This window comes from Lampris incognitus, chromosome 2 (genome assembly GCF_029633865.1).
Source record: "Lampris incognitus isolate fLamInc1 chromosome 2, fLamInc1.hap2, whole genome shotgun sequence".
NCBI classification, from domain to species: domain Eukaryota; kingdom Metazoa; phylum Chordata; class Actinopteri; order Lampriformes; family Lampridae; genus Lampris; species Lampris incognitus.
The window spans coordinates 53,570,840-53,598,555 of record NC_079212.1 but is presented as its reverse complement, the minus strand read 5'-3'; the positions used below and the strand labels follow the sequence as shown (position 1 = coordinate 53,598,555).

At 45.9% G+C, this 27,716-nt stretch overlaps 1 protein-coding gene across 1 annotated transcript in view; it reads right to left on the bottom strand.

The window, feature by feature from the left end:
- agrn (agrin) overlaps positions 1-27,716 on the bottom strand; it is a 556,768-nt gene that overhangs the window by 287,280 nt on the left and 241,772 nt on the right. The window contains exon 4 of the mRNA XM_056300025.1: positions 2,516-2,731. Coding sequence (XP_056156000.1) covers positions 2,516-2,731 — 216 coding nt within the window. The remainder of the gene's footprint in view (positions 1-2,515; positions 2,732-27,716) is intronic.

Sequence of the window (27,716 nt, the reverse complement as noted above, 5' to 3'; positions counted from 1 at the left end):
GAAGGGAGAGAGGGAGCTAGAGAGTGAAGGAAGAGAGGGAGCTAGAGAGTGAAGGGAGAGAGGGAGCTGGAGAGTGAAGGGAGAGAGGGAGCTAGAGAGTGAAGGGAAAGAGGGCGCTAGAGAGTGAAGGGAGAGAGGGAGCTAGAGAGTGAAGGAAGAGAAGGAGCAAGCAAGTGAAGGGAGAGAGGGAGCTAGAGAGTGAAGGAAGAGAGGGAGCTAGAGAGTGAAGGGAGAGAGGGAGCTAGAGAGTGAAGGGAGAGAGGGAGCTAGAGAGCGAAGGGAGAGAGGGAGCTAGAGAGTGAAGGGAGAGAGGGCGCTAGAGAGTGAAGGGAAAGAGGGCGCTAGAGAGTGAAGGGAGAGAGGGAGCTAGAGAGTGAAGGGAGAGAGGGAGCAAGAGGTGTGAAGGAAGAGAGGGAGCTAGCAAGTGCAGGGAGAGAGGGAGCTAGAGAGTGAAGGCAGAGAGGGCGCTAGAGAGTGAAGGAAGAGAGGGAGCTAGAGAGTGAAGGAAGAGAGGGAGCTAGCAAGTGAAGGGAGAGAGGGAGCTAGAGAGTGAAGAAAGAGAGGGAGCTAGAGAGTGAAGGGAAAGAGGGCGCTAGAGAGTGAAGGGAGAGAGGGAGCTAGAGAGTGAAGGGAGAGAGAGAGCAAGAGAGTGAAGGAAGACAGGAAGCTAGCAAGTGAAGGGAGAGAGGGAGCTAGAGAGTGAAGAAAGAGAGGGAGCTAGAGAGTAAAGGCAGAGAGGGCGCTAGAGAGTGAAGGAAGAGAGGGCGCTAGCAAGTGAAGGGAGAGAGGGAGCTAGAGAGTGAAGGGAGAGAGGGAACTAGAGAGTGAAGGCAGAGAGGGAGCTAGAGAGTGAAGGGAGAGAGGGAGCTAGAGAGTGAAGGGGGAGAGGGAGCTAGAGAGTGAAGGGAGAGAGGGAGCTAGAGAGCGAAAGGGAGAGAGGGAGCTAGAGAGTGAAGGGAGAGAGGGGGCTAGAGAGTGAGGGAAAGAGGGCGCTAGAGAGTGAAGGGAGAGAGGGAGCTAGAGAGTGAAGGGAGAGAGGGAGCAAGAGAGTGAAGGAAGAGAGGGAGCTAGCAAGTGAAGGGAGAGAGGGAGCTAGAGAGTGAAGGCAGAGAGGGCGCTAGAGAGTGAAGGAAGAGAGGGAGCTAGAGAGTGAAGGAAGAGAGGGAGCTAGCAAGTGAAGGGAGAGAGAGAGCTAGAGAGTGAAGAAAGAGAGGGAGCTAGAGAGTGAAAGGAAAGAGGGCGCTAGAGAGTGAAGGGAGAGAGGGAGCTAGAGAGTGAAGGGAGAGAGGGAGCTAGAGAGTGAAGGAAGAGAGGGAGCTAGCCAGTGAAGGGAGAGAGGGAGCTAGAGAGTGAAGAAAGAGAGGGAGCTAGAGAGTGAAGGCAGAGAGAGCGTTCCAGAGTGAAGGAAGAGAGGGAGCTAGCAAGTGAAGGGAGAGAGGGAGCTAGAGAGTGAAGGGAGAGAGGGAACTAGAGAGTGAAGGCAGAGAGGGAGCTAGAGAGTGAGGGGAGAGAGGGAGCTAGAGAGTGAAGGCAGAGAGGGAGCTAGCAAGTGAAGGGAGAGAGGGAGCTAGCAAGTGAAGGGAGAGAGGGAGCTAGAGAGTGAAGAAAGAGAGGGAGCTAGAGAGTGAAGGGAGAGAGGGAGCTAGAGAGTGAAGGCAGAGAGGGCGCGAGGAAGTGAAGGAAGAGAGGGAGCTAGAGAGTGAAGGGAGAGAGGGAGCTAGAGAGTGAAGGCAGAGAGGGTGCGAGGAAGTGAAGGGAGAGAGGGAGCTAGAGCGTAAAGAAAAAGGGGATGGAGCTGAGAGTTCCTGCAGTGGGGAAGAAACTGGACTGATGGTATTTTATTTTATCAGTGGGAACATGACAGGAAGACAGAGAAGAAGACAAAGCATGTCATAATGGGATGGGGTGTAATGAAAATCCATTTAGTTCAAAAGAAAGAAAGAAAGAAAGACACTTTATTATCATCATTGTACAGACATACTACGAAGTGTGTTTACTGCATTAAGCCATCCTATGCTGGCAGCAGTGGGCAGCCCCACAACAACTGCATTTGCACCATGTATTTGTTTTATGTTTGGCTGGCAAAGGAGGCATGTTGGTCTGTAGTCCCACGAGGTGTGTTTGTGTGTGTGTGTGTATGTGGGGGGGGGGTGATCCAAATTATTTTTTTCTATTTATAGTATCTCCCCCAGCCCTCTACTGTAGCTGTCACTTCCCCGTAGCCCAGATAATCTCATCACCTGCATGAACATGTCTACTGTGCTGAGTGTGGGTGACGTATCTGAAACATATCAGTGTACCTGACTGACTGGTCCAGAGGAGCAAAGACCAGCAGTCCTTCTCTCAGAACTTCTAACCCAACTCATGTCTTTGGAAGAGGACAAAAATTAAGGATAAAATAATCTCAAAAACCGATCATCTAAGGTTCTCTTAATTGAGAATTCACTGACGTAAGACTTGGCCTCCATAATACTTGTGCCTACAGGGTAGTAGATCAGCAGATAGCAGTACTCACAGCAGGGTCCCTTGCGCAGCACCTTGATGCGTCTCTGTGTGTTGCACTGGGCCTTCTCCAGCTCACACTCGTTGGAGTAGGTGGACGAGTCTGAGCCACACACTGGTGCCACCACGGATGGACAAACCATCCTTTTACACACACACTCAGCCTTGCTTGGGTCAGCTGGGTCACGCTCACACACTGCACCGAAACCACACAGCATCCCTCTGCAGCCTGAAACGGAGGTAGAAGATAGAGAGAGTTAGTTTAGCTACAAATTATGCCTCCTGATCAGTTTCAAATCTGGTTTGAAACTCCACCAGTGTTTACTGGTGGACTCTTACTTTTCTTATGCCAACAAATGCAAATTTCTAGGTAAAAAAGAGGCCTTGCTACACTTACTATGCAGGGCCCACACAGAGCTAAGGGACATTTTCCTGTTAAAGAATTTGTGATCATAAGTGCATCATCTTGAGAACATTAGATGAGAAAAAACCAGATCCTCAAAGAGACATAAGCAAAAATGTTTGATTCAATTTTGTCCAAAGAATAGCATTGAGATGATTAATTTTCATAATTCCAGGGGAAACTAGTCTTGGAATCATCAAAATTCAGCTGTCCAAGAGAAATTTAAGAGGCGAAGACATGAGAAAAGGTCATTATTCCAGCCAGAAGGACAAATGCTGACCAATGTGATGATAGGATGCACATTATCTTTGTCATATCAAACTAATTCAAGTGAAACATATCAGCACTGGAAAAGTTACCCCTCCTTCAAACTGAAATGCTACCGCAGCACCAAACACTGACGCGACCGGGGGAGCTGGTCGCTCTGACTATCGGCGGTCCTGCGCTGGGGGAGCACAATGGCTGATGGGACTGTTAGTGTTAGATTTAAAATTGTGTTTTAATGATATGTTGTTCATGTTGTGGCGATTGTTGTGTGGGGGTTTGGTTGTTTGTTGGGGGTTCGACTCAGACGAAGTAGAAGACCGTTTACTGACTGACTGAATGTAGGTCTGTGACTCAGACTGATGTCACCGGTTGTGACCTTGGTGGGGGGGGAGCCTTGAGTAGTTGGTTCTGTGAATAAAAGAGCACTCCCGGGGTCATGCAGTGTATGGGACATGGGAACAGAGTGAAAAAGGGTTGAAGAGAAGAGAGGAAAGTGAGAGGGAAGGAAAATAGAAAGGAGATAAAGAGAAGGATGAAAATAGGACACCTGGAGAAGATGAGGGCTTTCTGTGCACACTGGGAGATGCCACTGCTAATAAAGACAAAATACATATCAGGGATCAGGAAACATTTCTTGTCATCTCATTCATATACTTGCGTACACAAATGAGACAAAATTTCGTTTCTCCCAGCCCACAGCAGTGCAACGCAAAAGACAAAAACACATGTCCAAAACCTCCCCAAAATGACACCATCAAAACATACAAAACCAGAGAGAACAAAGCAACAAAGAAACAAAAATACAGTCAACAACACACAGTCTATTTGCAACACAATTGAAAAAAATTCACTGTCGAAGAGAACGCCAGCCAGGATAACCGTCGGAACTGCCGGTCTGCATGGGCTAGCAGCTAGCTTAGCCTGCCCCGCTTCCGCGTCCTGTCAGACCGCCCTCGGTATTATCTTGGTGTTATCGGAGCTGCCGGTCTGCATGGGCTAGCAGCTAGCTTAGCCTGCCCCGCTTCCGTGTCCTGTCAGACCGCCCTCGGTATTATCTTGGTGTTATCGGAACTGCCGGGCTGGATGGGCTAGCAGCTAGCTTAGCCTGCCCCGCTTCCGCATCCTGTCAGACCGCCCTCGGTATTATCTTGGTGTTATCGGAACTGCCGGGCTGCATGGGCTAGCAGCTAGCTTAACCTGCCCCGCTCTCCTAGCTGATCCCAGCCATCAAACGAAATCGACGATAACTGTCATAAATCCTCCTAAAAGCTCTTCACACGATGACACAAACTCATGTAGACGTGGACAAAGACACTGCATAGTCTGCACTGGGTGAGGCCGCCGCAAACGTGAACTCGCGCCGCAATCTTCCCACACTGGAAGTCTAGGAATGTAAATGAATCTAAATCTAAATATATTTGAATTTAAAATATATATAAATCATGCCCCCCCCTTCCTAAAGCTTGGATCCTTGATCAGAAGCCTGGTAGTTTGAAGGTTAGCTGTTCCTAGGACTGCAGTCTTCTGGACAGAGACCTCACATGTTCCTCCTGGAACCTGCTGGAGCCACGCTCCCAGTTTGGGGGTCACAGCCCAAAGTGCTCCCATTACCAAAGGGACCACTTTATACTTCACCTTCCCCATCAATTCCAGTTCTTCCTTCAGCTCTTGGTACTTCTCTGTCTTTTCATGCTCCTTCTTTCTGATGTTGCTGTCAGCCAGGTTGCCACATCTATCACTACTGCTCTCTCCTCCCTGTCAGCCTCCTCCCTGTCAGCCACAACTATGTCAGGTTGGCTGGCCAGCACCTGCTCGTCCATCTGGAACTTGAAGTCCCACAAGACTTTAGCTCTGCTGTTCTACACCACCAGTGGTGTTTCCCATACACACACACACACACACACACACACACATTCCATTCCATTAGCCATACCACTTATCCTGCTCTCAGGGTCATAGGGATGCTGGAGTCTATCCCTGCAGTCATTGAGCGGCAGGCGGGGAGACACCCTGGACAGGCCACCAAGCCATCACAGGGCAACCCTCTGCAGTAGCCTACATTCATTCATAGGGTGCTCTTTTAACAGCACACTCACATAAGCCTACCATTGCATCAATAACATGACTTTTGACTGTGTAGGGTAGTTTTATGAGAATCGTGCCTGTGGGCTATGTTCATCACAGTTGAGGCTGGGCATTATCCAGACTTAATATGGACTACAGCAACTCCATCCTTGCTGGTGCCCCGGTGTCGGCCATCAGACCTGTGGAACTTGTTCAGAAAGCTGCAGCTCGTCTAGTGTTAAACCGCCCTAAGTTCTCCCACACAACTCCCCTTCTCATGTCCCTACACTGGCTCCCAGTAGCTGCTCGCATCCAGTTTAAGACTCTGGTGCTAGCCTACAGGACAGTGAAAGGAACAGCACCTTCCTATCTCCAGGCCATGGTCAAGCCCTACACCCCCGCCCGACCACTTCGCTCTGCTGCCTTGGGACGCCTGGCTGCCCCGTCGCTCAGAGGCCCCTGCTGCCGATCGACCCGGTCCCGGCTCTGTTCTGTCCTGGCCCTACAGGGGTGGACTGAACTCCCCACTGATGTCAGGACAGCGGAGTCGCTGCCCATCTTTCAGCGCAGGTTGAAAACTCCCCTCTTCAAGAACTACTACCCTCTTAGTTGCTCTTAGCACTTATTGTATTCACTCATTAAAAAAAATCTCTTTCTTGCACTTTTACTTTAGCACTGGTTTTGCTCTTAGATGCTTGTTTAGATGCACTTATGACCTCTGATGACTAGTAGTTCTCCTGATTTCCTACATTAAATGATGCACTTATTGTAAATCGCTTTGGGTAAAAGTGTCGGCTAAATGACTGTAATGTCATGTCATGTAATATTATGAAAATGGCTCAGCAGCATATAACACTTTGGCAATATTCACAACAGGTTTCACCAGTGCATTGCCCTGCTCATGTCAGGGACGGAGGTGGGGGTTATAGAAGCCCCAGGCAAACCTGCTGATACACGGCAAGGGCAATCTGAGCACTGAAGAGTTGCTTTGCATGTCTCTCCATTAGCCTGGGAACATCCTCACAGAGAGCCAGCAAAATCCCATTCACCTTTGCAGCTCTCCATCATTTGGCCATTGATTGGGATGTGCCCAACCTCACTCCCCCACCAGCTTCTTCAGTCCTGTGCCACACCTAACCCTACTGGCCCTGCTGCCACACCTGACTGTGCTGACCCTGCTGCCACACCTGACCCTGCTGCCACACCTAACCCTACTGGCCCTGCTGCCACACCTGACCGTGCTGACCCTGCTGCCACACCTGACCCTGCTGCCACACCTGACCCTGCTGACCCTGCTGCCATACCTGACCCTGCTGCCACATCTGACCATACTGGCCCTGCTGCCACATCTGACCCTGCTGCCACATCTGACCCTATTGGCCCTGCTGCCACATCTGACCCTGCTGCCATACCTGACCCTGCTGCCACATCTGACCCTGCTGCCACATCTGACCCTGCTGCCATACCTGACCCTGCTGCCACATCTGACCCTACTGGCCCTGCTGCCACATCGGACCCTGCTGACCCTGCTGCCAAATCTGACCCTATTGGCCCTGCTGCCACATCTGACCCTGCTGACCCTGCTGCCACATCTGACCCTATTGGCCCTGCTGCCACACCTGACCCTGCTGACCCTGCTGCCACACCTGACCGTGCTGACCCTGATGCCACACCTGACCCTGCTGACCCTGCTGCCATGTCTGACCCTACTGGCCCTGCTGCCACACCTGACCCTGCTGCCACACCTGACCCTGCTGACCCTGCTGCCACAACTGACCCTACTGGCATACCTGACCCTGCTGACCCTGTTGGCCCTGCTGACCCTGCTGGCCGTGGGGGCCATGCACTCCAGAAAGCAATGATTGCCGTTTTTTGCTGGGCACTACTGGCCCTGCTGCCATACCTGACCCTGCTGCCATACCTGACCCTGCTGCCACACCTGACCCTGCTGGCCCTGGCGCCACACCTGACCCTACTGGCCCTGCTGCCACACCTGACCCTGCTGACCCTGTTGGCCCTGCTGCCACACCTGACCCTACTGACCCTGCTGCCATACCTGACCCTGCTGACACACCTGACCCTGTTTGCCCTGCTGCCACACCTGACCCTGCTGACCCTGCTGCCACAACTGACCCTACTGACCCTACTGCCACACCTGACCCTGTTGGCCCTGCTGCCACACCTGACCCTACTGGCCCTGCTGCCACATCTGACCCTGCTGGCCCTGCTGCCACACCTGACCCTGCTGCCATACCTGACCCTGCTGGCCCTGCTGCCACACCTGACCATGCTGACCCTGTTCACCCTGCTGGCCCTGCTGACCCTGCTGGCCGTGGGGGCCATGCACTCCATCAAGCAATGATTGCCGTTTTTTGCTGGGCACTCAGTGTACATCCATTCTGACTAATATTTTTTGAGTACACATATCTTTATTTAATAACAAAACAAAACAAAAAGCAATCATCAGCTATGTGCTACCCTTTACTTAATGTTCGGCTTTACAGCGATAAAGGAAGTCATGTGACAGCTGAGGTGCATGCATTACAAATGAACTCAGAAGAGGAAAATGAACTGGACAGCATTATCTTGTCTTTTCATGTGATGAATTTTGTATTGCTGTGATGACTCCAGACTCGATCCTGTGTGCTAGCACACAGTGGCGTGATACGAATGTTGTGTATCCTGTTCAGAGCAGCTAAACGTGCTGAACCTTTTGTTGCATGTACACGTGGGCCAAACTTTTGGAAATGAATCAAGTGACAACAAAGATGGAGGATGACAATTCAACACCACACCATCAGAAATGCGAGCAGCACCTGTCCGGTTTAAAACCCAGGTCTGGAGCTACTCTGGATTTCTCAACTAGAAAGGCACTGCGAAGCTGGACGTGACGAAAACTGCTCGTAAATGTTGTCATGTCGGCCCTCCAAGCACTTCTTTGTTGTTCAAGTGCCTAAAAGACATCTACATGAACATGCATCACTGAGACTAAAACCAGGCCAGATTTGGTTGAAAAGTCAAACTGAGAAATCGTTTTGAGTTTTGGTTAGTTTGCAAAAAGGACAACATGAATCCTAAGCAGTCCAAATGCAAACCGTCCTTCTTCAGATGAGACGTTAAACCGAGGTCCTGACTCCCTGTGGCTGTTAAAGATCTCATGGCACTTATCACAAAGAGTAGAGGATTCCCCAGCCCGGCTCTCTCCATCTGGCCACCTAACCATCCCCCATGTAAGTGCCTCAGTGATTCCTCCCCGTCCACCTCAAGCTGATGTGTGTTGAGCCTTCTGGTGCAAAATGGCTGCCGTGCACCACCCAGGTGGTGCTGCACACTGGTGGTGGTTGAGGTGAGTTACCCCCTTCAATGTGAAGCGCTTTGGGTGGCTAGATAAAGTGCTATATAAATGTAATGATTATTATTATTATTATTATCATCATCATCATTATTATTATTATTATTATTAAAATCCAACAAAGTAAGTTCTTCACCAGTTGGTACAGACCACAGAACCAAACCACACAACACAGCCTCAGCTACTTGAACATAGTGGGTCTGTGTTCTCCCATACAGCCGCTATACCACGTGTGGACCAGCAGATGTCACCATCACAAGGCTTCCAAACAAACAACTTGTTTTTGTTCAGTCACTGAAACACATGGTTCAGCGCTTCAGAAAGTTGTGTTTCCCTCGTCACTTGGGGAGGTCTGACGGGCTTCTCCTGCACCATGCTTGGTGCCCAGATGTTCCTCCATGTAGGGACAGAGCAGTTCTGGTTGTCTGTGTGAGCCCCTTCCTCCCTTCCCTGACCTGGGAGCTGCGCTGTGACTGGCCAGAGGGAGCTGGAGTACACACCGACTCCTGTGCTTTCTGAAAACTTGAATTTAACGCCCCAAAATGAAGCCAAACGAATTAAAGATGATGGATTTTCTGCTTACTGTCTCCTCCTCTCCTTCCTCCTCTCTTCCCTTCCCCTGTTACTGCCTCCTCCTCTCCTTCCTCCTCACTTCCCTTCCCGTTACTGCCTCCTCCTCTCCTTCCTCCTCACTTCCCTTCACCTATTACTGCCTCCTCCTCTCCTTCCTCCTCTCTTCCCTTCCCCTGTTACTGCCTCCTCCTCTCCTTCCTCCTCACTTCCCTTCCCCTGTTACTGCCTCCTCCTCTCCTTCCTCCTCTCTTCCCTTCCCCTGTTACTGTCTCCGCCTCTCCTTCCTCCTCTCTTCCCTTCCCCTGTTACTGCCTCCTCCTCTCCTTCCTCCTCTCTTCCCTTCCTGTTAGTGTCTCCTCCTCTCCTTCCTCCTCTCTTCCCTTCCCGTTACAGTCTCCTCCTCTCCTTCCTCCTCTCTTCCCTTCCTCTGTTATTGTCTCCTCTCCTCCAGTGTGTGCCGTTGTCATACACCCACATACATATGAACGCACACTTGATGACTGTATGTCCCTGTGTGTGTGTGTGTGTGTGTGTGTGTGTGTGTGTGTGTGTGTGTGTGTGTGTGTGTGTGTGTGTGTGTGTGTGTGTCTTGCAGACTAGATGAAAATAATTAACAAAAGGTGAAATGTTGAAGGGGAGAAGGAGAGAAGGAGAGATGAGGGACAAACAGCAGTAAACTCTAGAGCAGTAGAGACAGATGAGTAGTAGAGACAGATGAGCAGTAGAGACAGACGAGCAGCATCATGAGCAGTAGAGACAGATGAGCAGTAGAGACAGACGAGCAGCATCATGAGCAGTAGAGACAGATGAGCAGTAGAGACAGATGAGCAGTAGAGACAGGCGAGCAGCATCATGAGCAGTAGAGACAGATGAGCAGTAGAGACAGGCGAGTAGCATCATGAGCAGTAGAGACAGACGAGTAGCATCATGAGCAGTAGAGACAGACGAACAGCATCATGAGCAGTAGAGACAGATGAGCAGTAGAGACAGGCGAGCAGCATCAGGAGCAGTCGAGACAGATGAGCAGTAGAGACAGACGAGCAGCATCATGAGCAGTAGAGACAGATGAGCAGTAGAGACAGACGAGCAGCATCATGAGCAGTAGAGACAGATGAGCAGTAGACAGATGAGCAGCATCATCAGCAGTAGAGACAGATGAGCAGCATCATGAGCAGTAGAGACAGATGAGCAGTAGAGACAGACGAGTAGCATCATGAGCAGTAGAGACAGACGAGCAGCATCATGAGCAGTACAGGCAGATGAGCAGTAGAGACAGATGAGCAGTAGAAACAGACGAGTAGTATCATGAGCAGTAGAGACAGATGAGCAGAAAAGACAGACGAGCAGCATCATGAGCAGTAGAGACAGATGAGCAGTAGAGACAGACGAGCAGCATCATGAGCAGTAGAGACAGATGAGCAGTAGACAGACGAGCAGCATCATGAGCAGTAGAGACAGACGAGCAGCATCATGAGCAGTAGAGACAGACGAACAGCATCATGAGCAGTAGAGACAGATGAGCAGTAGAGACAGGCGAGCAGCATCAGGAGCAGTCGAGACAGATGAGCAGTAGAGACAGACGAGCAGCATGAGGAGCAGTAGAGACAGATGAGCAGTAGAGACAGACGAGCAGCATCATGAGCAGTAGAGACAGATGAGCAGTAGACAGATGAGCAGCATCATCAGCAGTAGAGACAGATGAGCAGCATCATGAGCAGTAGAGACAGATGAGCAGTAGAGACAGACGAGTAGCATCATGAGCAGTAGAGACAGACGAGCAGCATCATGAGCAGTACAGACAGATGAGCAGTAGAGACAGATGAGCAGTAGAAACAGACGAGTAGTATCATGAGCAGTAGAGACAGATGAGCAGAAGAGACAGACGAGCAGCATCATGAGCAGTAGAGACAGATGAGCAGTAGAGACAGACGAGCAGCATCATGAGCAGTAGAGACAGATGAGCAGTACAGACAGATGAGCAGCATCATGAGCAGTAGAGACAGACGAGCAGCATCATGAGCAGTAGAGACAGATGAGCAGTAGAAACAGATGAGCAGCATCGTGAGCAGTAGAGACAGATGATTAGCATCATGAGTAGTAGAGACAGATGAGCAGTAGAGACAGATGAGCAGCATCATGAGCAGTAGAGACAGATGAGCAGCATCATGAGCAGTAGAGACAGATGAGCAGTACAGACAGACGAGCAGCATCATGAGCAGTAGAGACAGATGAGCAGTAGAGACAGACGAGCAGCATCATGAGCAGTAGAGACAGATGAGCAGCATCATGAGCAGTAGAGACAGACGAACAGCATCATGAGCAGTAGAGACAGATGAGCAGTAGAGACAGACGAGCAGCATCATGAGCAGTAGAGACAGATGAGCAGTAGAGACAGACGAGCAGCATCATGAGCAGTAGAGACAGATGAGCAGTAGACAGATGAGCAGCATCATCAGCAGTAGAGACAGATGAGCAGCATCATGAGCAGTAGAGACAGATGAGCAGTAGAGACAGACGAGTAGCATCATGAGCAGTAGAGACAGACGAGCAGCATCATGAGCAGTACAGACAGATGAGCAGTAGAGACAGATGAGCAGTAGAAACAGACGAGTAGTATCATGAGCAGTAGAGACAGATGAGCAGAAGAGACAGACGAGCAGCATCATGAGCAGTAGAGACAGATGAGCAGTAGAGACAGACGAGCAGCATCATGAGCAGTAGAGACAGATGAGCAGTACAGACAGACGAGCAGCATCATGAGCAGTAGAGACAGACGAGCAGCATCATGAGCAGTAGAGACAGATGAGCAGTAGAAACAGATGAGCAGCATCGTGAGCAGTAGAGACAGATGATTAGCATCATGAGTAGTAGAGACAGATGAGCAGTAGAGACAGATGAGCAGCATCATGAGCAGTAGAGACAGACGAGCAGCATCATGAGCAGTAGAGACAGATGAGCAGTAGAAACAGATGAGCAGCATCGTGAGCAGTAGAGACAGATGATTAGCATCATGAGTAGTAGAGACAGATGAGCAGTAGAGGCAGATGAGCAGCATCATGAGCAGTAGAGACAGATGAGCAGCATCATGAGCAGTAGAGACAGATGAGCAGCATCATGAGCAGTAGAGACAGATGAGCAGTAGAGACAGACGAGCAGCATCATGAGCAGTAGAGACAGATGAGCAGTAGACAGATGAGCAGCATCATCAGCAGTAGACAGATGAGCAGCATCATGAGCAGTAGAGACAGATGAGCAGTAGAGACAGACGAGTAGCATCATGAGCAGTAGAGACAGACGAGCAGCATCATGAGCAGTACAGACAGATGAGCAGTAGAGACAGATGAGCAGTAGAAACAGACGAGTAGTATCATGAGCAGTAGAGACAGATGAGCAGAAGAGACAGACGAGCAGCATCATGAGCAGTAGAGACAGATGAGCAGTAGAGACAGACGAGCAGCATCATGAGCAGTAGAGACAGATGAGCAGTAGAGACAGACGAGCAGCATCATGAGCAGTAGAGACAGACGAGCAGCATCATGAGCAGTAGAGACAGATGAGCAGTAGAAACAGATGAGCAGCATCGTGAGCAGTAGAGACAGATGATTAGCATCATGAGTAGTAGAGACAGATGAGCAGTAGAGACAGATGAGCAGCATCATGAGCAGTAGAGACAGATGAGCAGCATCATGAGCAGTAGAGACAGATGAGCAGCATCATGAGCAGTAGGGACAGATGAGCAGTAGAGACAGACGAGTAGCATCATGAGCAGTAGAGACAGATGAGCAGTAGAGACAGACGAGCAGCATCATGAGCAGTAGAGACAGATGAGCAGTAGAGACAGACGAGTAGCATCATGAGCAGTAGAGACAGATGAGCAGTAGAGACAGACGAGCAGCATCATGAGCAGTAGAGACAGATGAGCAGTAGAGACAGACGAGTAGCATCATGAGCAGTAGAGACAGATGCAGGTCTCCCAAAACAACCCAAAAAAACATTCTCAACTAAACACACCATGTCATCACAGAGCAGGGACACATGCCTCATCATGCCATGTCTCAGCAAGACAAGCAGCGACTGTGAGAGGACTTTGCAAGGATGCTGTATGTTAAGACTACATGAAGACTACATGAAGGCTTACATGAAGGCTTACATGAAGACTACATGAAGGCTTACATGAAGGCTTACATGAAGACTACATGAAGACTACATGAAGGCTTACATGCAGACTACATGAAGACTTACATGAAGAATACATGAAGACAACATGAAGGCTACATGAAGACTTACATGAAGACTACATGAAGACTTACATGAAGACTACATGAAGACTACATGAAGGCTTACATGAAGACTACATGCAGACTACATGAAGACTACATGCAGACTACATGAAGACTTACATGAAGACTACATGGAGACTACATGAAGGCTTACATGAAGACTACATGAAGACTACTTGAAGGCTACTGGAAAACTACATGAAGACTACATGAAGACTACTTGAAGACTACATCAAGACTAACATGAAGACTTACATGAAGACTACATGAAGACTACATGAAGACTAACATGAAGACTTACATGAAGACTACATAAAGACTACTTGAAGACTACATGAAGACTTACATGAAGACTACTTGAAGACTTACATGAAGACTACTTGAAGGCTACTTGAAAACTACATGAAGACTACATGAAAACTTCATGAAAACTACAAGTAGACTACATGAAGTCTCCTTTCTGTAACAGGATATCACAAAGCAAGATAGATTGACAACATGTTCAGATGGTAAACCACTTATTTCCCCCATCAACATCCCAACAGTAACATGTATTACACAACATCCCAACAGTAACATGTATTACACAACAGCCCAACAGTAACATGTATTACACAACATCCCAACAGTAACATGTATTACACAACATCCCAACAGTAACATGTATTACACAACATCCCAACAGTAACATGTATTACACAACAGCCCAACAGTAACATGTATTACACAGCAGCCCAACAGTAACATGTATTACACAGCAGCCCAACAGTAACATGTATTACACAACATCCCAACAGTAACATGTATTACACAACAGCCCAACAGTAACATGTATTACACAACATCCCAACAGTAACATGTATTACACAGCAGCCCAACAGTAACATGTATTACACAGCAGCCCAACAGTAACATGTATTACACAGCAGCCCAACAGTAACATGTATTACACAACAGCCCAACAGTAACATGTATTACACAACAGCCCAACAGTGACATGTATTACACAACATCCCAACAGTAACATGTATTACACAGCAGCCCAACAGTAACATGTATTACACAGCAGCCCAACAGTACTACATAAAGTATTACACAAAACAGTATTACAACAGTATTACACAAAGCTAAATGTAAATTAGTGCCTGCCTACCAAGTCTTTAAAGCCCTACTGGTACAGGACTAGTATTACCTGGGACCTCTAGTAATGTGTAATGTAAACAAATGACCTACCATTGCCTTCCATATGTTGGCAAACACAGAAGTCATGTGATCATATTAGCCCCGTGTGACTTGGCATCCCAGTAACCTGGTGTCGTTTTTTTTTTAAGCTTGGTGTTTTTGTTTTCTCCACACCTTTTCTTCTGCCTCCTTGCTGGTGGAGCATTATGGAGGCTGTGGTGGAAGTGATAAATGAAAGCTTTGACTGCGTTGTGTCCAAACGTAGCGAGGCTGATCTGCTGCACAGTACGGAGACCCGTTCACAGAAACAGCCGACGTAAACCCCTGAGAAGAGCAACTAGAAGGATGATGGGATGGATGACGTGCACGGCAGCATGCAGTAAGGAACATACAACTCTATACAGATGGTTCAGACGTGGTTGCAGAAGACAATGGTGCACCGGCAGCCTTGACATTTTCAGTCATATCCGGGGGATAATGTCAGTAAATTCGAGTGAAATACAGACTTTGCTCATCCTGTGTGAATGCGCCACATGAAACACAGATGTGGGAGGATGATTTGTACATCACACGAGGTCCCCAGGTAATACCAGTCCTGTGCAAACAGGACTCAATATGACAATGACCAAGTCACTCAACTTAGAACAGGTCTGGACTGTGTTACTGACAGCACATGGATGACAGCCTTTACAGGTCACTGAAAAGCCTCCGTTACTGTCGACATGCACAGAATATGGAGAGCTAATTTACAGCCACATTAGGCCATCCCTGATGCTAACTACCCCCGGGACATGAGGAAGACATGGGGGATGTGGGAACTGGGCATATCTAAAACTACCCCTTCACACTGACATGAGCATGCCGAGCAATGCTGGCTTTGAAAGGCAGCTAGAACCACTGAGTAACTTGTCTCTGGGTTAATTATGAGGCTGATGCCACCCCCTCCACTGCCTTTCCAGTACTGGCTTCAGTGTTTCTCCTGGCCTTACAGAGAGGAAAATCCTTACAGTCCCAAGTTTAGCTGACATTACGATGTGTAATGAGAAGGAGTTCTGGCAATGAAGGTGCATTTAAGTGTTGTGTTACACTCCGCAATAAAATATGTTGTGCATATGTCACGCTACACAATAAGGTAAAAACATGTGTGTGACCTCATGTGTGACACCTACATAGTGCGGCTCATGGTGTCGTTGATAGTGCCCCCATATCACCTAGACAAGTGAGCTGATCACGATGTGTTTTCCCTCAGAAGACGTATCAGAAAACGTATCAGAAGACATATAAGAAGACGTATCAGAAGGCGTATTAGAAAATGTATCAGAAGACGTATCAGAAGATGTATCAGAAGATGTATCAGAAGACGTATCAGCAGACATATCAGAAGACGTATCAGCAGACATATCAGAAGACGTATCAGCAGACATATCAGAAGACGTATCAGAAGATGTATCAGAAGACATAATAGAAGACGTATCGGAAGACGTATTAGAAGATGTATCAGCAGACATATCAGAAGACATATCAGAAGATGTATCAGCAGACATATCAGAAGACGTATCAGAAGACGTATCAGAAGATGTATCAGAAGACGTATCAGAAGATGTATCAGCAGACATATCAGAAGACGTATAAGAAGACGTATCAGAAGGCGTATTAGAAAATGTATCAGCAGACGTATCAGAAGATGTATTAGAAGATGTATCAGCAGACATATCAGAAGACGTATCAGAAGGCGTATTAGAAAATGTATCAGAAGACGTATCAGAAGATGTATCAGCAGACGTATCAGAAGACGTATCGGAAGACATATCAGAAGACATATCAGAAGACGTATCAGAAGACGTATCAGAAGACGTGTTAGAAAATGTATCAGAAGACACATCAGAAGATGTAACAGAAGACGTATCAGCAGACATATCAGAAGAGGTATCAGGAGATGTATCAGAAAACATATTAGAAGACGTATCGGAAGACGTATTAGAAGACGTATCGGAAGACGTATCAGCAGATATATCAGAAGACGTATCAGAAGATGTTTCAGCAGGGCCATCACATTTACTGCCCTGCTGCTACACCACATCAACATGTTTAGCTAAAAATTATGTTAAAACAAGAACAAAAAGAAGGCTGACTACCTGGGGCAGCTCATGAAGTACAGCAGGTCGTCTAGTAATCAGAAGGTAAACGGAAGGTCGCTGGCTCAATCCCCAGCTCCTCCAGAGAGCATGTCGAAGTGTTCTTGAGCAAGACACTGAACCCCCAACTGCTCCTGATGAGCAGGTTGGCGCCTTGCATGGCAGCCTCCACCATCAGTGTGTGAATGTGTGTGAGAGCTTTTTGAGTGGTGGGTCGGCTAGAAAAGCTTTATAGAAATGCAGTCCATTTACCTCCTTTAAGCCCGGATATGTCAAAACAAGCCTGCATCAGCCACACTGTGGACACTTACTGTGGCATGGTAAATTGAGGGGGAACGATTTTTCTCCGTCTAGTTCGGTCTGTGAAGTCAGTTCTCTCCAACATGACCCCCAGTCCTGTCGACATTCTGTTTCCTTTGCACCAACTATGGTTTCTTTTCTGCCATGGTCAATAAATACATGCTACACTAAATAAGGAGACATAAAGTGAGGCGTAAATGGAAACGGTGTGTGTGTGCATGTATGTGTGTGTGTTGTGTGTGTGTGGGGGGGGGGAGAGAGACACCTGCCAACCTTCATCTATAGAAAGATGCTCATATAAGCATATTCTGGATGCAAAACGTAAAGGTGTAGAAACTGGACAGGTGTAGGGCGATACATTATGAAACCTACATTAGGATCCTGCCTTCCTGCAATACACCCAGAGACCACAATCCTGCAAGTTTCCTTTTACTTTTGATACTCCTGTAGCCTGGTGAAATGTGAATGACAGGACACTAAACTATATTCAGAGTTCTTTATTACCCGACTACTCTCAGAAAGGGGGGCAGGTATTAAACTAATTTGGAGTTTTCAAGTGGTATAGATTTAACAAAGGTTTATCAATACAAACGCATTTACAACGTTAGACACAATGTCTCGCTTCAAAATGTAGCTCATACATGCAAAAAGAGACTTCACTACTCCTGGTCACTACTCTACCCCTGCGAAGTGCTCTAACCCTCAAATAGAGTGCCCAAAATCTTCGGTAACAGAAACCAGTACCTAACCAGTAACCAAATACACAGTGCATAAATACCTGTAGTGGTAACTATTCTGTTAACACAAAATAAAATAAAATAAACAAAACAACATAAGGTCAGTTTCTATATAAAACATGAAACATTTGGTACATTAATACTGAATGAAATCCAAATGAAATGTGCAGTATATCTCAAAATACAATGTTTGCTAACAGATGCACAAAATGGCGGCAGCCATTCAACCCCATATAGTACTACACAACGAAAATACACATTATTTTCGGCACAATGTGCACACATTACATGGTCTCGAACATGAATTATAACAAAATACATCTCTGTAAAATGAACTTACAGTGCTTTCAGAAAGTTATCAACTTCACGGTCCTCTCATGAGTCCCTCAGCACATGTAGATAAAATCTGTAAACATCGGACCAACTACATTACCATCGGTGGTAAACAACACATTTTGTCCTTCTATACAGCCATATTAATGTCTATCTTTTGATCATTTTGTACAGAAATAACATTTTAAGCATATTTACCCCTTTTAAAATGGTAAATGCTCTGCAGAAAAGCAGGCGAGTCACTTGACACGGAAGACCCTCCATTTCCTGTTTCCTCTCGCGCTATTTCCGTAGGCGCAAATCTCAAGTTGGGGCTTACCCAAAATGGCACAGTGCTTTAGTGCTAGTGGCTTTAGTAGGAACCTCGTATTTTCCACTGGGCTACATACTCCCCTGCTAAAATGTCAACGTCCTTGGTGACTTAATTAATAGTTTTAACTTCTTTCGCTGCTTCCCTGAAGAATACGGCACCCATACTGGTTAGCAACTGGGACAACACATCAGGACTGAGTGAAACGACATTACATGAAGACCTGGGGACATGGTGAGGGTTTGAGTGTACCCCTGCATTTGTTCTCAGAGTCCTACGAGATGCAGTAACAGGTGTTACTGGTTCACTGTCAGAAGAGTTCACATTCATAGGTACAGGACTATCATTAAACTCTTGTGTCCTCTCTGTCCTAATCATCAGAGGCCTCATCACTCTCTATTTACCCTTGGATCCAGGCTTGGACAAGGGGCTTCCCCCAGCACTGTATACTCAGGATCTGTGGTGACTGGGACAGACTCAGAAGGAGCATGGACATGTGTCACTGTGGGGGCACCAGCTCTCTTCCTCCTGGGGGCAGGGACAGGACCTACACATGGTCGAAGATCAACCCTATGAACTCTCTTAATTGGACCACCCTCCACAGGCTCTACAGTGTGGATGGTACCTTGGACCTCTACCATCCTATAAACAGTAGGACCCCAAGCATCTTGGATTTTGTTCTTGCCCTGAGGTCTGTGGTGAAGGTACACCAACTGATGTTTGTGTCATCGTGTGGATTGCGGGGGGGGGGGGGGGTGATCGAGGGTGCCTGGCTGGGAGAGCTGGCATGGGATCAGCTGGGGGAGCCTGGTCTGCTGTATCTGGTAGGCCCAGGGACCACGGCCCTGCCTGGAGCTGCACCCAAAGAGGGAGCACCGAGGGTGGTCTGACAGGACGTTGAGGTGGGGCGGGCTCAGCTAACAGCTAGACTATGCAGACCGGCAGCTCCAACAGTCATCCTGGCTTTTGTTCTCTGGACAGTGGAATTTTTGGACTGTGTTGCACCGAATGAACTATCTTGTTTTTGTTTTGTTTTTTGTTTTGTTCTCTCTGTTTTGGTATGTTTTTGGTGGTGTCGTTTTTGGAAATTTTGGATGTGTTTTTATCTTTTGTGTTGCACTGCTGTGGGCTGGGTGAAACGAAATTTCTTTTCTTTTGTGTACACAAGTTCATGATAGAAATGAAAAATAAATTGTTCCTGATTCTTGATCCACACCCACTGGGGGACAGTACATTTTGTTTTTGTCCAGTTCAATCCTCTCTGCTGCTTTTTGCTCAGCATACTCCTTTGCTCTTGCATATACTTTGTTAAGACGTTCCTGGTTCACGACCAGCCAATCATGTCTCTTACCTTGCACTGGCTCCTGCCCTAACAGAGCATCTACAGGGAGGTGTGGATGGTTCCCGAAAAGTAGGTAGTATGGTGTGTAACCAGTAGTTGCCTGACGTATCACATTGTAGGCATAGACTACCTCTGCTAAGTGCTCAGGCCAATGTCACTTCTTCTCTGGTGGCAGAGAGCATACAAGATCATGGAGTGTCCTATTGTTTCTCTCACATTGCGCATTCCCCTTGGGGTGATGAGCTGTCATATGGGGTTTCTTTACACCATACAGCTTAGATAACTCCACAACTACTTTACTCTCAAAGTTTCTGCCCTGATTGGAGTGAAGTCTCTCAGGCACACCGTACTTCATGAACCACTCTCGGACAAGAATCTTGGCAGTAGTGTCAGCTTTCTGATTACGATTAGGGAAGGCTTGAGTGAACTTCGTCAACACATCTGTCACCACCAAAACATTCTCTTTACCATCTGAAGCAGGCTGTAAGATGGTGACGTCTATAGCAACTACCTCCAGGGGCTGTGTGGCTAAAAATGACTTCATCTGGGCATGTATTTTGGGCTGTGGCATTTTGGTAAGAACATATCTCTAACAGTTTTTACCCACTGCTTGTACACGTCATTGTACATTCTCACCCAGAAACACCTCTGTTTCAGAAGGTTTTGTGTTCTTTCTATTCCTTGATGCCCCAAGTGATCATGCACACTCTCAAGGACTGGTTCTTTCAACCAGGTAGGTAAAAGGAGCTGGTGACATTCACCCACATCGACATCATCAATCGCTTGATAGAGTAAGCCTTCTATCTCCTTGATCTGGTACCACTGTCTGAGTAAAGAAACTACAGGCTTGGATAACCCTTTCCTCTCCCTATAGCTGGGTTTTTGTTTCGTGTCCCAGAACTGCCTGAATGTATGAGTGTGGGGTCTGTTCTCTGGAACTGGCGTAGCTCCTCCTTGGAGTACCCAGGCAAGGTAGAGGTGTTACCCTGCCAGCCACTTCCGTCAGTACCCTGCTTGGCTGCTGAAGCACGAACCTTCCTCACTGTACAGCACTTGCCCCCTGCAGCTCCTAGCTCTGGGCCTAGAGCTGTTCCCTTCCTGATATTGCAAATGGCTACACAACCATCATACTCTAGGTCATCTGGGCATGGCTGGAGCTCCCCTGCAAACGGCTGCCTAGAGAGGGCATCTGCAGCGGTGTTACAGCGACCTGGGCGGTACTTGACCTCAAAGTCAAGAACTGCTAACTGAGCTACCCAGCGCTGTTAAATGGCTCTTAACCTGGCAGTGTTAAGGTGGCACAATGGGTTGTTATCTGTTATGACTGTGAACTTAGAGCCTAAGTTTGTAACGTCTGAACTTTTCTGAAACTGCCCACTTAAGGGCAAGTAGTTCAAGTTTCATACTGCTGTAGTTCCTGTCATTTTTCTCTGCATTACACCGTCTTCTGCCGACATAAGCTATCATTCTTTTCTTCTTGCCCTGCTATTGATATAAGACTGCACCTAATCCTAAATTACTGGCATCAGTCTCAACAGTGAAGGGAAGAGAGAAATCACCATAACCTAACAATGGAGCACTGGCTAGTTTCTCTGTCAGTAACTCGAAAACTTCCTGGCACTCTGTGGTCAATAAACTCCCAAACAGCTGTTTAGACCGGGACGGAGTGGTGCCTCTGAGACATGCATTGACCACATCATGTAGAGGGCCCGCCAGCTGAGAAAGGCTCTCTCTGAACCTCCTATAATAATTACAGAAACCTAGGAAGGATCTTACTGTACTGGGGACCTCCCACTGCTTCACTGCAGCTATTTTATCAGGGTCGGTTCCTATGCCCTCAGCTGATATCTGGTGGCCAAGGATGCGTACTTCTGACTGCAAAAAGGGAAATTTTTCTACCTTGACTTTAAGTTCTGTTTCCTTCAGTCTCTGCAGAACTTTCTTGAGTCTCACTAGATGACCCCCAAAAGACTGCGAGTACATCAAAATATCAAAAGTACACAAGCATGGTCTGTAACACCCAGTCACTCATCGTCACCTGCATCAGCCTCTGAAAATTGGGTGGCCTGTTGCATACTCCAAAAGACAACTAGGAGTACTCATACAACCCAAAGGGTGTGGTAAAGGCTGTCTTATGTCTATCATCCGCATGTACTGCAACCTGATAGTACCCACTAGTAAGATCTATAGTTGAAAAGAACTTTGCACCATGCAGGGCATCGAAACACTCATCAATGCGAGGCAAAGGAAAAGCGTCACGCCGGTTCTTTGAGTTTAGTTTCCTACAGTCCACACAGAGTCGTAGACTACCGTCAGCCTTCCTAACCAGAACTACCAGTGAAACATAAGCACTAGTGCTTTCCTGGATAAGACCTGTCTTTAGAAGCTTAGTGATGTGCTCCCTAACCTTGGCATACTGTGTGGGGGGTATACGGCGGTAGGGCTGGGCCATGGGTGCATCATCTACCAGGTGGATCTCATGTTTGACTCGGTCTGTGTAACCTAGGTCCTCATCCTGGAAAGCAAACACGTCATCATACTGAGCTCGAAGCACAGCTAACATAGCCTGCTCTTCCTCTGTGCTACCTATGTGCAGCTGGCCCAGTATTGACTGAATGTCATTGTCTGTTGTCTGCTTCTCTTTCTGGTCAACAGTCACTTCTTCCTGATCAGCCAAGATACGCTGCAAAAGCATCTCCGTCTGTTCTTTGTCAACACACTCCACCTGTGACAATATGCCTAGTCTGGTCCGGGGACACAAACATACATCCTCCTGAAAAAAGTTCACTACCTGCACTGGGAACACAGGTCTCATGACCTCTACTAAAGTGGGCACTACAACAAGACCACCTGGCAACGGTGTCTTAGCTGGCTCCAACGACATACAGGCGTTGTCATAACATGATCCCCTTTGCGTAGACCGTGGAGACAGAACAAGCTGGTGTACCGAATGAATCTCTGCCTGATATCCTGGCTACGGATGTCTGCTCTACTACCTCACTTGTCTGTACTCGCTGACAGGCGAGAGAGTTTCCTCTTGCGCTATTTCCGTAGGCGCAAATCTCAAGTTTAGGGTTATGCAAAAGGGCACAATGCCACATATATAGTGGCTTTAGTGGGAACCTCGTATTTTCCACTCGGCTACATTCTGATGATACATTTTCAGACAGAATTATATTGCTTCTGTTGTGGGAAATCTATGATGTGAGAAGATTTATTTAAGATGGACTGGCTAGTCATCATTAATTCTGCCTCTCTCTGAGTCAGGCTTACTGTCAAGCACCAAACACATGGTAGGCACGAACAGAATGAATTACAGATGCAGTCCCCACTCCCATAACCCCCATACATGATCTGACGGGTCAACGGGTGGGAAATAGTACACACTAGTTTGCCACTGTATTCGCCCAAAGATGAGGGGGAAAAACGGTTTGGAGAGGGAGAAATGTGCTTTAAGTGCAAGCTAAGCTGTGAATGGTTCACAAGCTGCCCCCTACCCATTCCTCCACTCTAGATCAAGTCAGTTTTCTGTTCAGTCAATTCTTTTGTGGGCTCATACAGCAGAGCCTGTGGGACACACTCGCAGGAGACAAATACTGAAATGAAGGCTTCACAGTGAGTGTATTCATTACAGCCAGAAACGGTGTGAGGGAGACAGCTGTGCTCCCGTGATACCAGGAAGCTGTTTGCGGCTCAGCTCCACCCGTTTGGTTTCATTTCCTTTTAGTTCCTGGCCTGTTTTGGATCTTGGGTAAACGATGTTTGGTTCCCTAGGGTTAAAGGGGATGAAATGGAATAACTCTAAACAATATTCACCTCTTTAGGAACCAACTCATTTTATTCTCATGTCTGAGCCAAAAGGCCTTGTCGAAGAATTCAAGAAATGGACTTATCTGCAGTTCTTGTTCAGTTGTGACTGCGTTCTGTACTAGTCATGAAACCCAGAGAAATACACAGTACAGTACAAAAAGCAGAAGAAGCAATATCACTTTTTGGCATTTATTAACATAACCAAAGATGTGCTACAGTAAATTTTAAATTCTATATGCATTACCATTCTTTTGCTGTAAACTAGTGCTTCCTAACTATACAAATCTGCTTTAAAACTGTGTCACTTTTTTATTTCGCCAGTTAAGAACCTAGTGATGCCCACTGCCTCCCCTAAATGATGTAACTAAGGGCCTTCACACACCAGGGAGGTGACAAATACACAACAGGAAAATGCTTAATACTCGCCTGCAAATATTTTGCCATCAAAACTATTCATACCGGCAGCGGTACAAATTTTCAAAATTTGTAAATTGCTCCGGTGTTTATTTGGGTCGTCTATGCGCTGTGGCCAAGTAAACAGCTACACAAAGTGCCTCCCACACTTGATTATTATGACGTTAACACACCAAACCTACCATGACACTGTTGCCTTCCTACCAGCTCTACCACATCCAGACGTAAACTACATAAGCTACTCACTATGCTGATGGCCCAGTTGGTCATCAAAGCTCCTCCACACACTTTCCTTGAGTTCCTTGTCTTCAGCGGGATGTTATTATTATTATTATTATTATTATTATTATTATCAGGAAAAAATGCATAACACACCATTTTCTTTTTTTACATATTTACACAGATATATGCTATTCAGGTTGTATATTTACTATTTGCTGGGTTGTACATGTACTAGTGGCCAGGTTGTACATGTAAGTATAGGTTGTACATGTACTAGTGGCCAGGTTGTACATATAAGTACAGGTTGTACATGTACTATTGGCCAGGTTGTAAATATAAGTATAGGTTGTACATGTACTAGTGGCCAGGTTGTACATGTAAGTACAGGTTGTACATGTAAGTACAGTTTGTACATATACTAGTGGCCAGGTTGTACATGTGAGTACAAGTTGTATATGTACTAGTGGCCAGGTTGTATATGAAAGTAGAGGTTGTACATGTGCTATTGGCCAGGTTGTAAATATAAGTGTAGGTTGGACATGTAAGTATAGGTTGTACATATACTAGTGGCCGGGCTGTACATGTGAGTACAGGTTGTACATGTACTATTGGCCAGGTTGTAAATATAAGTAAAGTTGTAGAACTTGCACATTAGAACAAGAAGAAAACACAAGATACAAGACATTCAGCTAGAGTTTAAAACACAGATAGACTAGACAGAAAACAGTGAGGGAACCTGTAGGCTCTAGCATGGCTACAAGCCTACAGACCCCACCAAATCAGGGAAATGAAACAAAAACTACACATATACCATCCCCGATACGTTTTACCCTACACACTACACCATGTAACCAAAATCTAAAATCGCCTTCCCTCCTTCCCTAATCACAATAACAGTGCTGCCCACCACAAATCCCCCGATAAACTCTTCTCCCTGACATAACTCTACAACATATTAACATCTCTTTCCATGACGCTCTTAAAAACAACCCGCACCTCAACTCTCCTCTTTTCATGATGGCACATATTCCTCCTTAACTTGACAGCAAGCCTTGCATGGTTGAAAACACAATTCAATAACTTAACATTACATCCCTTCACCTTACCAGTCACCCCAAACAACCACAACTCTCTCCATCCCATTCTGTCAGCACACCACCTCTCCAACATGTACTTATTAATTCCTTCATTTTCATCATGTATCCTCCAGCGCACAACGTTCACACACTCATGCATACACACTTCCACTCCCACACCACACACATCACACGCTTCTACACATACACACTTCCACACCACACACATCACACTCTTCCTACACATACACACTTCCACTCCCACACCACACACTTCACACTCTTCCTACACATACACACATCCACACCACACACATCACACTCTTCCTACACATTCACACTTCCACTCCCACACCACACACATCACACTCTTTCTACACATTCACATCACACTTACTAACTTACATACTAAATTGCTTACTAACTTACTTACTAACTTACTTACTTCACAACTTACTGACTTACTAACTGACTTACTTACTAATTAACTTACCAACTTACTTAATTACTACTGACTTACTAACTTTTTGCTTACTAACTTAATTACTTACTGACGTACTAACTTACTTACTTACTAACTAACCTACTTACTAACTTACTAATTCACTTACTTAGTAACTTACTAACGTACTAACTTACTTACTTACTAACTAACTAATGTACTAACTTACTTACTTACTTACTAACTAACTTACTAACTTACTTACTGGCTTACTTACTAACTTTCATACTAACTTACTTACTAATTAACTAATGTACTAACTTACTTACTTACTTACTAACTTACTAACTAACTTACTAACTAACTTACTTACTAACTTACTTACTTAGTACCTTACTGGCTTACTTACTAACTTACATATTTACTACCTTACTAATTTACTTACTAACTTACTTACTCACTCACTTACTTACTAACTTACTTACATGCTAACTTACTTACCAACTCAGTGACATGTTGGAGCCTTGTGGCCAGGTTGTGCATGTAAGTACAGGTTGTACATCTACTAGTGGTCGGGTTTTACATGTAGGTACAGGTTTTACATGTACTAGTGGCCAGTTTGTGCATGTAAGTATAGGTTGTTCATGTACTAGTGGCCAGGTTGTACATGCAAGTAAAGGTTGTACATGTAAGTACAGGTTGTATGTACTAGTGCCTGGTTGTACATGTAAGTACAGGTTGTATGTACTAGTGCCTGGTTGTACATGTAAGTACAGGTTGTACACGTAAGTACAGGTTATACATGTAAGTACAGGTTGTACATGTACTAGTGGCCAGGTTGTACATGTAAGTACAGGTTGTACACGTAAGTACAGGCTGTACATGTAAGTACAATGTTGGTCTGAATATAAGACAATGTCGTTTCTCTGGAAGTTAAAGAGGTCACACATCATGGTTTTGGGTTTTATCTCTCCTTTAGTGTGTTATAAAGCTACAAAGTGTTATATAGTGTGTTATATAGCTATAAAGTGTTATACAGAGTTATATAGCTATATAGTGTTATATATCCAAAGGAGTTGAAATCAAGTACAACTGGACTTGGTTATATATCCATGAAGACGTTTCGCCTCTCATCCAAGAGGCTTCCTCAGTTCTGCCTTTCTGACTAGACCAAGCTAGTCTGACTGGCTGCAGATGAGACTCAGTATTTATCCTCTAGGAGTCGTTGTCAGAGCTATTCATATGCGTGGCTCTTTTGTGTACCAATGTTTGGCGGCGCCCGTCATTATCGGAGCTATTGATATGCCAAACATCGGTGCACGAAAGAGCCACTCATATATAGTGTGTTATATAGCTACAAATTGTTATATAGTGTGTTATATAGCTATATAGTGCGTTATATAGTGTGCTATATAGTGTAATATGGTGTGTTATATAGTGTTACATAGTGTGTTTATAGCTATAAAGTGGTATATAGTGCGTTATATAGCTATATAGTGTTGTATAGTGTTATATAGCTATAAAGTGTTATATTGTGTTATATAGCTATATAGTGTTATATAGCGCGTTATATAGCTATATGGTGTTATATAGCGTGTTATATAGCTATATAGTGCGTTATATAGTGTGCTATAGTGTTATATAGTGTGTTATATAGTGTTACATAGTGCGTTTATAGCTATAAAGTGGTATATAGTGCGTTATATAGCTATATAGTGTGGTATAGTGTTATATAGCTATAAAGTGTTATATAGCTATATAGTGTTATATAGTGCGTTATATAGCTAAGCTATATAGCGTTATATATTGTGTTATATAGTGCGTTATATAGTGTTATATAGTGCTATATAATGTAATATAGTGTGTTATATGTTATATAGTGTGTTATATAGTGTTAATAGGGTTATATAGCTATATAGTGTTATATAGTGTGTTATATAGCTATATAGTGTTATATAGTGTGTTATATAGT